General features: G+C 42.1%; 1 protein-coding gene across 1 annotated transcript in view; it reads right to left on the bottom strand.

Annotated features, from left to right (window-relative positions):
• prkg1l (protein kinase cGMP-dependent 1, like) overlaps positions 1-12,369 on the bottom strand; it is a 43,740-nt gene that overhangs the window by 14,239 nt on the left and 17,132 nt on the right. Inside the window, exons 6-9 of the mRNA XM_077223688.1 lie at positions 5,972-6,077; positions 4,461-4,524; positions 4,127-4,204; positions 3,590-3,684 (exon numbers count right to left, since the gene is read on the bottom strand). Coding sequence (XP_077079803.1) covers positions 3,590-3,684; positions 4,127-4,204; positions 4,461-4,524; positions 5,972-6,077 — 343 coding nt within the window. The remainder of the gene's footprint in view (positions 1-3,589; positions 3,685-4,126; positions 4,205-4,460; positions 4,525-5,971; positions 6,078-12,369) is intronic.

A 12,369-nucleotide genomic window follows, 5' to 3' on the forward strand; every position in this document is an offset into this window, starting at 1 on the left:
TGGGGTCGTTCTAGCCTAGTTATAGGGGGGAAAGAACACCAGCAGAGACAACAGAGCGGGCTGTGTTGAGGGAAAGACACGGGCTCATCCGCAGAGGAGCTGATCGTGGAGGAATACACATATGGGGTCGCCGCAGGGACCGCTACATATGGATACCCAGCAAATGGGGTCCGATAGGACCCGTAGGGGTGACGGAGGAACTAACAGGTTTAGCCATAACCCCAAACAAACGCTACTGGCCACTGGGGGCAAATATATGGGAAGATACCGGCTCTACACGGTGGCTATAGAATCTAGCGATCGTGTAAGGTGTCGCCCAACCCGCAGCTCTACAAATATCTGTCAGTGAGGCGCCCAGGAGGAAGCAACACTTCTAGTTGAGTGTGCTCGCAATCCGAACGGGCAAGGCCCTTGGGCTTCGTAAGCCAAGGTGATGGCATCCACTAATCCAGTGGGCCATCCTCTGCTTGGTGACATATTTTCCCTTCTGCTGGCCTCTGTAACAGACGAAGAGCTGATCTGAGATCCTGAAGCTTTGCGTTCTGTCCACGTATAACCACAACGAGCGGACGGGACAGAGAAAAGCTAAGGCTGGGTCTGCCTCCTCCGAAGGCAGTACTTGCAGGTTCACTACCTGGTCCCTGAAGGGAGTTGTATCCGAGCCGGGGTCTCAAGACAACGTGAAAGTTGGCCGGCCTGAATTCTAGGCATGATTCGTCGACCAAAAATGTCTGCAGATCCCCTACCCTCTTGATGGAAGCCAGAGCAGTCAGGAGCACTGTTTTTAGTCACAGGATCTTTAACTCAGCGGACTGCAGTGGTTCAAAGGGAGGTCTCTGGAGTGCGCTGAGCACCAGAGACAGGTCCCAAGAGGGTATAGAGGGAAACTGACGACCAGGTCATGCTTTCCCAATGACTTACCTTCAACTGCATCGTGATGTGCGACGATAGCGGCAACATACACTTTGAGGGTGGAGGGAGACAGCCTTCGTTTTCCAACCCATCTTGCAGGAAAGAAAGCATGACTCTGATTGGACATCTTAGGGAGTCTTCCCGGTGGGAAGAACACCATTCAACAAAAAGGTTCCACTTCATAGCATAGAGGCGCCTTGTTGAGGGTTCTCTAGCAGAAGTGATGGTGTCTACCACCGCCTGGGCTAGGTCACCTAGAACCTCCGCGTCCCATCCAGGGACCAGACAAGGAGTTTCCAGAGGTCTGGACGTGGGTGCCATAGAGTGCCCCGTCTCTGAGAAAGCAGGTCCTTCCTCAGAGGAATGGGCCAAAGAGGTGCTGTCGCGAGGAGCATTAGTTCTGGGAGCCAGATCTGGTTGGGTCAATAAGGTGCAACTAACAAGACCTACTCCTCGTCCTCCCTGACTTTGCACAGTGTCTGTGCGAGAAGGCTCACTGGGGGAAGTGCATACTTGCGCAGGCCCCGGGGCCAGCTGTGTGCCAGTGCATCCGTCCTAAGGGTTCCCTCGGTCAGGGAGTAAAACAACTGGCAATGGGTCAAGTCCAGAGAGGCAAACAGATCTATCTGTGCAGCTCCAAAGAAGTCCCATATCAGCTGGACCGCCTGGGGATGGAGACGCCACTCATCCGGAAGCGTTGGCTGTCAAGAGAGCGTGTCAGCTGCACGATTAAGCACCAGGGATGTGAATGGTACGCAGCGACCTCAGATGCTTCTGACTCTATAGGAGGAGATGGCGGGCGAGTTGCGGCATGCGGTGAGAGCGTAGACCACCTTGGCGGTTGATGTACGCAACGGTCGCAGTGTTGTCCATACGGACCAGTACGTGCTTGCCATGTAACGGCCCTTTGAGGCGGCCCACTGCAAGGCGTACTGTGAGCAACTCGAAGCAATTGATGTAAGTTAACTCCTCTGTGTGTCGCGCTGTCTGGTTGACCGAGTCCAACTCCATACCGAGATAAGAGATCCTCTGCACATGGGAGAGTTTGCTCTTGTCCCAGTTGACCCAAAGGCCCAACAGGCTGAGGTGATGGAGCACTATGTCCCTGTGTTCGCACAACTGATCTCGAGACTAAGCCAGAATCAGCCAGTCGTCGAGATAGTGGAGCGTCGCTCACTGCAATCTGTGCCCTCTTGTGACCCAGAGACGGAAGAAATTGCTCTTTTATTAAAAAATGTGGGCAGAACAGAAACAAAATGAAATAAAAGATTCTCCACCCGGTCCTCCTACGGGGAGGGAGAAGGGTGGACACTATCTCCCGGAGAGCAACTTCCTCCATCGCTGGGTCACCAGTCTCAGGGCCGCTTGCCCTTACGCTTGCTGCCTGATTTAGCGGGGGCCTGGACGGGCTGGGCGCTACTCTTGTGGTCGGAGACCTGCTGCCTGGGTGGAGGCTGCTGCTTAGGCTGAGCAGGGAGAGAGGCGGCCACAGGGGGCGCCCTCGGCGAATAGCAGGCAGAGGCGCTGCCGACAACCTGGGTGGAGGCAGCAGCTGGACTTCAGGGGAGGATGTGCTTAATTGCCTCTGTCTCCTTCTGTGGTGCAGAAAACTGCTCTGCAAAGTTTTCCACAGCATCGCCAAAGAGGCCAGTCACAGGTGTCGCTCCAGGACCACTAACATGGACATCGCCCGACCCAGGGAGCGTGCAGTGACTTTTGTCGCCCGGGGGGCGAGGTCTGTTGTTGTACGCAGTTCCTGCATAACCCCTGGGTCGGAACTACCCTCGTGCAATTCCTTGAGTGCCTTGGCCTGGTAGACCTGCAGGAGCATCATGGCATGCAGGGCGGAGGCAGCTTCTCCACAGGCTGAGTAAGAACTTACACGCCCGGGAGGAGAGGTGCGGATTTCCCCGCCAGGAGGTAGCGGTCTTGGGACACAGCTGAATGTCATCTTGAAAAATAAGCAAACAGACCGAGTTAGATCTTTCAGAAGTGCTCTGAGGTGCTGAAACGCACAAGAAGATGCCAGGAATGCAACCTAGTGAAAGTACTCACTCTCAACATCACACCCACCGAACCAACAAAGCTGTGAAAACAGCTGTTTATGCTCTTTGAAGAAAGATGCGGAGAGATTGCGAAATAAAGAAAAAGACAAGCCACATATGCTTGCCAAATGAAGCTTCATGAGATTCACCTCTGAGCTATTTTAGAGAACTGGTTGATCATTGGTTTATCAAGCCCTTTATATATTTCCCTCATTAGTGAAATTCAAAATTCACCTCTGCAATGAATCAATTCAGGACACATTTACAAAAAAGTCTAATAGAAATGTATAGAAAATCTGCTTGACAGATGTAAAATAAAATAGCCATAAAACATATTTTGATCAACATGACATAAGCAATTTATAATGTAGGTAACAGAAGACATTTGTACATAATCAATTGCATGAATGTACCAAAGCATTTGCAATTTGTTCAAAAGACTGAGAAATTGTTTTTATGATGAGCACAAGTGACTAGATGATGTGGAGGTTGAAGAAATAGTTTTGAGAATTTTAGTTGTGATCTGAGAAATGCACCAATGCGACTGAGAAAAGCTGTGAATCAGAATGGGCAATACAGTAATCTGCAGTGTAAAAGAGTGCTGCCCCCTTCTGGTGAGGGTGGACTCTTACCCTCGTAGAGCTTGGTCTCCAAAACAATCCCCTCTGGTGAGGACACACACCATCATACTCTCCTCATTAGCTGATTGTTTCTCTAATACTTTCACCTAAGAACAAAAGCATGCATATTGTTATATGCTATTACATTACATTACATTACATTTATCTCTAAATTTATTATACAACACCCTGGAATAAATATTTTTGACAACTGAACCTTTCTTCTTGACAGACAGACAGATAGATAGATAGATAGATAGATAGATAGATAGATAGATAGATAGATAGATAGATAGATAGATAGATAGATAGATGGATGGATGGATGGATGGATGGATGGATGGATGGATGGATGGATGGATGGATGGATGGATGGATGGATGGATGGATGGATGGATGGATGGATGGATGGATAGATAGATAGATAGATAGATAGATAGATAGATAGATAGATAGATAGATAGATAGATAGATAGATAGATAGATAGATAGATAGATAGATAGATAGATAGATAGATAGATAGATAGATGGATAGATAGCCATCTCACCTGGCCTTGACTAAAAATGAAGAGTTTATCTTCTGGAGTTCCATTTTGAATGATATAATCACCATCACTGTAGTGAGTCTAAGAAGAAGATGTATGTGTATATACAGAAAAATAAATAAAATCCATGTAAAAAATATAGTGAAAAAATTGTTTTTATATCTAAGTTGTGGTTGATTGGTACAAACACTAAAAAGTGGATTTGATTAAGGTACACCTAATTATTCAGAGAATACTGTTAATAGGCAGCGATTTGAACCTCAAGTTCAAGGTTTAGTCCTCAGATGTTTATCAGTTACAGCAGTGAATTATGATAGTTATGATCTGTCATACACACCTCCTCCAGTGCATCAGACACTTTAATGAAAACATCTTCCGGTAACACACAGAGCAGTGGGACACTAGGAGAGAGATTGAGTGTCAGGAAACTCTGAACATATCAAACTATAGCTGAGACTACAAGTGGACTCCTTGAGTGGAGTGTACGTTTGCCAGGGAAATTACATTTGAACTGCCTTAGTAAATTAATGCTTTTCAGTAAACTAACAAAGTGGAGATATGTAAAAACATTCTTAATACACATAAAAATTAAAGCAAAAATAAATTCAGGTGGGCCAGCCTCTTGAAATAGTCATTTGTTCTCATGACTTACTAAATAAAAACATATTCAACCTAACTGTTGCTTTTATTCAAATTCTTCATCATGTTTTATGCCATTTTAAAAAAATGTGAAATTGGTTATTACTGTAACTGCACTTTATCTTCATTCCTACTGTACTTTGACATTTGACTGTACTTTGATCAAATATTGTTCTTCGCGCAAAGCAAAAGAATAATAACTGTGAATAATGTGGTTTAAACAGTTTTTATCCATTTTTCAACAAGCCACAAAATTAAACCCCAAAACATTATATTTATATAAATAGATAAAATATTGTGACTTTTTTTCTTAAAATTGCGAGTGTACATCTCACATTTGTGCGATTATTTTGTCTCAAAATTTTGATTACTTTAGCTCAGAATTTTGTGATCAGAATTGAGGCGAAAACAAGCTTCCATAGTGTGTGTGTATGTACAGTATATACTGTGGATGAGCCAGTGTGTGTGTGTGTGTGTGTGTGTGTGTGTGTGTGTGTGTGTGTGTGTGTGTGTGTGTGTGTGTGTGTATGTGTGTGTGTGTGTGTGTGTGTGTGTGTGTGTGTGTGTGTGTGTGTGTGTGTGTGTGTGTGTGTGTGTGTGTGTGTGTGTGTGTGTGTGTGTGTGTGTGTGTGTGTGTGTCTAAATTTACTGTGGAGTGAAATAATGTTTGATGATAATGTTAATGAAAAAAATGGGATAAATATTGTATGCAAATAACAAAAAAAATATATTTCCTCATTTACATAAAGTCCCCCTTTGGTGAAAATCAAGCTTTTAATGTTGTTTATACTGTATGTCTTTATGGTATTTTTAATATGCTTTAAGCCAAACCGTGTGTAAATTCATAAGTCTGCACCATTGCTGAGTATAACCAAAGTCAGTCTCAGACAGTGCTTCTGACGTCACAAACTACATTGTAACCAATCAGATCAACGTCTGATCGTCAACAAGTGGATCTCTGAGCTGCTGTGAGTGAGTGGAGGCGGGGCTCCTTAGCATATTAATACATATTAATACACATGCGTATACTTAATGAGGCAAGGGTGTAAAGCTATTTTAAGGCATGAAGTATTTTTTTTCAAGGATTTTTTTTTAAATATGTCATTTTGGTGATCAAAGATAAAAATATTGAATACACTGGGACTTTAAAGTCTACTCAAGAAGACAAAAGTGTAAAATCTATATGAAAATGTTGATCGTGGCATTTACCTGCGCAGGAATTGAAGAGATTGAGTGATAGTGATGAGGCTTTTTCTCTGCATGACCCTCTGAAACACTTGACCCTCCATCACCCACAGCCTGCTGTTCACAAGAGCTGCAGAGACAAACACACATTCACACTGAATCTCAAGCATTCTGTGAACTGACGGGGATCAAAGGAGAGAGTGAGACAGTTCAACTGTGGTGGATAGACTTGTAAAGACAGACAAAGAAATTGATATGGATGGTATGAACTGCATTCGAAAAACAAGTTTGAGATCCTTGCAGAAAAACCAGACCAGCATGGACTGGCTATTGGTAATATATAAAGCCCCCCGTGTGAGAGAGAGAGAGAGAGAGAGAGAGAGAGAGAGAGAGAGAGAGCACACAGATAATGAATATAATGATAATTGTCATATATTTGGTCAATTTATATTATTTTGTCAATAACTACATTTAACCAAAACAATAAATAAAAAATTATTCCAAAATATACCATGATAAAAAAATATATTTTTGGTTATTTTTGAGTAACTATTATACAGAATAAGGGTTAATAATTTAATCAATTTTGTGTGCATTTTGCTGTTTTTAGGTATATCACCATTGTAATGGCCTTATGCTCTCTAGACATCAGTATCTGCCACTGGAAAAACACTATTGCAAGTGTAGCATTAACAAATTTACAAGTGAGAATGTTTATTAATAAAGCGCAAGCGAATTCTTAATGAACCTTATGCTGACCTGCTTCTACCAGGTTCCATTCAAAAAAAAAGAAAAAAAAGAAGAGGGATCAGCTGAAAATAGAGTTCACCCCCAATTCATTCTCTATCACTTCCTGTTCCTGAGACCCCCTTGAATTAGTAATGTCACAGATTAATTGTCTTTACCTTAATTATGAAGAGAAATACTGCAATCTGTCTCCTCTGCTCTCCCCTGGTACCTCTGTCTACCTCTCTTTTATCTCTGTCCTTTTCTCTGGAAGATCTTTGTGGAATAGCTGAGAATTTAAGATAAATCATTGAACCCAAAAATACAGCACTGAACTGCAATAAACATCACAAACATAGATATGACTGTGAGACACTGGAATGCGATTGTTTCATCCATTTAAATTCTAGAAACCATTACAGAGTGACATTTTTAACAGCTTCTCTGTAAAGCAACAATCTCTATTAGATTGTATGGTAACGCTTTAGATTACGGCCCGGAAATACTGCGTAATTAAAGCGATTTTACAGTGTAACTTTCTGTAATTATAGTGTACCTTACATGTAAGTATTAGGGAACAACATGTAAAGTTTGGGGAATAAAGGGGTAACAACCAGGATATTTAAAAAAATATATGGTAACGCTTCCTTTTACAGTCCGGTTCCCCATGTACATATGTACTTATAGTAATTACAATAATTGGGTAATAACTAGGTACTAACCCTGAACCTACCCCTAATCCTAACCTTAACCCATGCACTTACCTTATATTACCCAGTACTTTCTTAGGTAAGTACACTGTAAGTACACGTACGTTAATGCACTGTAAAATAAAGCATTATTACCCAGTACTTTCTTAGGTAAGTACACTGTAAGTACACGTACGTTAACGCACTGTAAAATAAAGCATTATTACCCAGTACTTTCTTAGGTAAGTACACTGTAAGTACACGTACGTTAACGCACTGTAAAATAAAGCATTATTACCCAGTACTTTCTTAGGTAAGTACACTGTAAGTACACGTACGTTAACGCACTGTAAAATAAAGCATTATTACCCAGTACTTTCTTAGGTAAGTACACTGTAAGTACACGTAAGTTAACGCACTGTAAAAGGAAGCGTTACCAAATATATTTATACTGTATAGAACTAAGGGGTACTTATTCTACTATTATGATACAACAATCACATTTGGGACCAATTTAGCAAGAACATACACTGCGTACCTTTTTGTAATAATGGTGTACCAATACAACCTGTATAGGCTTTTTAAAAATTACAGGGTACATTTATACATTCGTACATGCATTTATACAGTAATCCTTTTAACAAAAGTGCCCTGAAAACTAAAACAATTGCAACTTTTGCTTAAATAATAGGGAAAGATACTTTCATGGGTGCTTGTTATCAGAATCAGAATCAGAATCAGAATCAGAATCAGAAAGAGCTTTATTGCCAAGTGTGCTTGCACACACAAGGAATTTGTTTTGGTACTGAGGCTTCCAGTGGACATATACAAATACAACATGAAACATAATACTACAAATTATAAGAATAAAAAATATAAATATATGAGAATAAAACTATCACAGTTGGGTTTAGTCAGAATAGACATTTCCAGATTTACAGATTATGAACCTATTTACAGTGTTTTGAATATTATAAATAAGTAAATCTACATATAAGTATCACCTGAGTTGTGGGATATTGCACTAAACAGTGGGAGTATTGCACTTACAGGCATATGCCTTGGGAGGAGTGTTAACTGTTCAGGAGGGAAATGGCCTGTGGGAAGAAACTGTTCCTGTGCCGAGATGTTCTTGTGGCCAGTGATCTGAGTCTCTGTCTTGACGGTAACAGTTCAAACAGGTGGTGTCCAGGGTGAGTGGAGTCTGTGATGATTTTACCTGCTCTCTTCCTCACTCTGGAAGAGTACAGGTCCTGGAGGTTTGGCAGGGGGGCACCAATAATCCTCTCCGCAGTCCGGACTGTCCGTTGTAGTCTCGTGATGTCTGATTTGGTAGCTGAACCAAACCAGACAGTGATGGAAGCGCACAAGACAGACTCGATGACGGCTGAGTAGAACTGAATCAGCAGATCCTGTGGCAGGCTGAACTTCCTCAGCTGGCGAAGGAAGTACAGTCTCTGCTGGGCCTTTTTCACAGTGGAGTCAATGTGATTGTCCCACTTCAGGTCCTGAGAGATGATAGTGCCCAGGAACCTGAATGACTCCACTGCTTCCACAGTGCTGTTCATGATGGTGAGTGGGAGGAGTGCTGAGCTGTTCCTCCTGAAGTCCACGATCATCTCCACTGTTTTGAGCGTGTTCAGCTCAAGGTTGTTATAACTGCACCAGGCAGCCAGCTGTTCAACCTCCAGATGACAGTGGTGTCGTCTGCAAATTTCAGGAGCTTGACAGTGGGGTCTTTAGAAGTGCAGTCATTAGTGTACAGGGAGAAGAGCAGTGGGGAGAGAACGCACCCTTGGGGAGCACCAGTGCTGATTGTGAGTGTCTTGGATGTGTGTTTCCCCAGTCTCACTCGCTGCTGCCGGTCCGTCAGGAAGCTGGTGATCCACTGACAGATCGAGGATGGTATGGAGAGCTGGGTCAGTTTGGCTGTGAGAAGACCAGGCATGATGGTATTGAAGGCCGAACTGAAGTCCACAAAGAGGATCCTTGCATAAGTCCCTGGTCTGTCGAGATGTTGCAGGATATAATGCAGTCCCATGTTGACTGCATCATCCACAGACCTGTTTGCTCTGTAAGCAAACTGAAAGGGATCCAGCAGAGGTCCAGTGATGTCCTTCAGGTGGGCCAGCACCAGTCTTTCAAACGACTTCATGACCACAGACGTGAGAGCGACAGGTCTGTAGTCATTAAGTCCAGTGATTTTGGGTTTTTTGGGGACAGGAATGATAGTGGAGCGTTTGAAGCAGCAGGGAACTTCACACTGCTCCAATGATCTGTTGAAGATCTGCGTGAAGACCGGGGCCAGTTGGTCAGCGCAGGCTTTTAAACAAGCAGATGAGATGCCGTCTGGGCCTGAGGCTTTCCTAGTCTTCTGTTTTTTGAAGACTCGGCTCACGTCCTCCACACAGACCTTAAGCTCAGGTTGGATGGCAGGAGGGGGGAGTGATAATTGGAGAACAGGAGGTGATGCTGAATGTGTGAAGTGCAGATCAGACCGGGTTTGTGGGGTGAATGAGGGCTTTTCAAACCGGCAGTAAAATGAATTTAAATCGTCAGCCAGGTGTTGATTGTCCACAGATCGAGGGGATGGTGACTTGTAGTTGGTAATGTTCCTCAGGCCATTCCAGACTGATGATGGGTCGTTGGATGAAAACTGGTTTTTCAGTTTATCAGAGTGAAAAACCAGTTTTCATCCAACGACCCATCATCAGTCTGTTACCCTCTTGTTCCATCTAGTTACAGGGTAAGTACAATAAAAATACATACACACAGTCTAATATCACTAATTTCGGACACCTTTATTTGAAAAACAACTTAATTCAAAACAGATATACAACACCTCTTTTTCGTTTAAAATGCTTTTTTTATATCAACAATTCATTTCAAATGCTTAGGTCTCGACAGAAAGTAGCATGTTTTGTTCCACCTTTTTTCTCTTGCTTGGCCTCATCCTTTTGTTCCTCTTCTTTTTCTTTCTTTCCACTGATGAATCTAAAGAAGAAATCATGTCTGTTGCTATTCTGTAAAGAAAATGCAGTACACCCAGAAATACGTCTCATCATTTACTCATCTTTTACCCTCATGCCATCCGAGATGTATACAACTTTCCTACTTCAGATTAACACAAATGAAGGTTTTTAGAAAAGTAAAAAATATATCTCTGGGAATACATATAATGCAAGCTCATGTGTTCCTAAAAGTTGGAGCATCAAACAGCACATACTGCAATAACTGTAGTAATCCATACTACCCCAATGGATAGATCAATGTTTTCTGAAGTGCACCGATAGGTGTTTATAAGAAAAATTACAATATTTTAAACTTTTTAAACTGTACACTAACGCTTCAAACTGTAATAAGTTGTTTTTCAAATAAAGATTTCCGAGTCAGTGATAATGGATTGTGTATGTATTTTTATTGTACTTACCCTGTAACTACATGAAACAAGCGTGTAACAAGCACCAGTTACCCTGTAACTACTTGGAACAAGAGTATATTTCCCAGTATTTAAAAAAATTCCAATAATTTTAGCTTTACTTACCTTGAAACAGGTAAGCCCAAACTTAAAAAAAACTGTATAAATGCATTATGTACCCTGTCATTTAAAAAAAGCCTATACAGTTTGTATTGGAACACCATTATTACAAAAAGGTACGCAGTGTATGTTCTTGCTAAATTGCTCCCAAAAGTAAGATTGTTTTATTATAATAGTAGAATAAGTACCCCTTATTAGTTCTATAATACTTACAGTATAAATATTTTTTAAATTCTCCTGGTTGTTAAACCTTTATTCCCCAAACGTAACATATTGTTCCCTTATATTTACATGCAAAGTACTGCATAGGTACACTATAATTACCGAAAGTTACACTGTAATTTCGTCTTAATTATGCAGTAGCTACATTCTGGGCGATAATCTAAAGCGTTACCGATTTTACATTACTCGCTATTTCTGAAGGTTTATGATCGTCTTCTATTTGACTCCAAACATTAGAATCCAAATAATAATAATAGCAGTGGAGTTATAATTTATGGATTTATCACCTTTCAGTAAAGTGCATGACCCACTCTGTCACTCTTAATTCAATGCCAAATTTCCCGTGTTTTGTCTTCAAGGACTTTTTTTTTTAACTGCATGTTCTGTTCCTTTTGTACTGCTGTTTCCCTTTCAAGGGAACTCGAGCTGCGTTGAGACGCGGTGGGAACGCTCTGCGTGATTGCGTCGTGAAGCAAGTGTATAATCAGTCCAATGGAAGAGCGAGACGTCATAGGCGGGTGACGTCATCGACCAGGAAACTATAAAGCAACCCTGAAATCAGACCGCGACAGCTTCTGTGCCTTCAGCAAGCGATCTGTGTATTCTGTTCTTGTCATATTTATTGTTGTCTGTCAAGTTGCAATATATATATATTATGGCAAAAGAGAGCAAGCAGCTTTGTGTTGTTCCCTGCCCACGTTATATCACAGGTGGGGACACACACATCAGCTTTTTGTTACAATTTGGGAGTGGAGCATGCCAACAGTCAGTTCTCGAGGGGGCTGACTGTGAGCATTGCGAGAAGCTGTTCGTGAGGACGCCTCACTCCCGCCGGGTGTTCTTCGAGGAGGACGGTTCGGTTCACGATTCGTCCACGGTTTGGTTTAGTGCTGTTGCTAGTTAAATATTTTCTGGCCAGCTGAACATTATGAGAGTGAAAATAAATGAGTTATTTGATGAAATATATCTAAAAACAGAAAAACTCTGTATCTCAGCCTCCTCGTCGGGGACTGCCGTTTTTTCCCTATCTCCACACCACACTGAGGTGTCGAGATCGTGGAATAAGCTGGTTTCTATTTTATGTGTTTAATGCCCAAACGTCTAACTATAGTAATGCTATGGGTATTAAGTATCATGGAATGACAGTGCCTCGGGTTAAACAGATGCTTGCTAGCTTTCTCTCTCCCGAGTCGGCGTCATCATTTTTAACCCCGATGTTACCCACCAGCCATCTTAAATAAATTAAA

The sequence above is a fragment of the Siphateles boraxobius genome, unplaced genomic scaffold, assembly GCF_051911475.1.
Source record: "Siphateles boraxobius isolate OS27281-9 unplaced genomic scaffold, OSU_SipBor_1 9, whole genome shotgun sequence".
In the NCBI taxonomy this organism is placed as follows: Eukaryota; Metazoa; Chordata; class Actinopteri; order Cypriniformes; family Leuciscidae; genus Siphateles; species Siphateles boraxobius.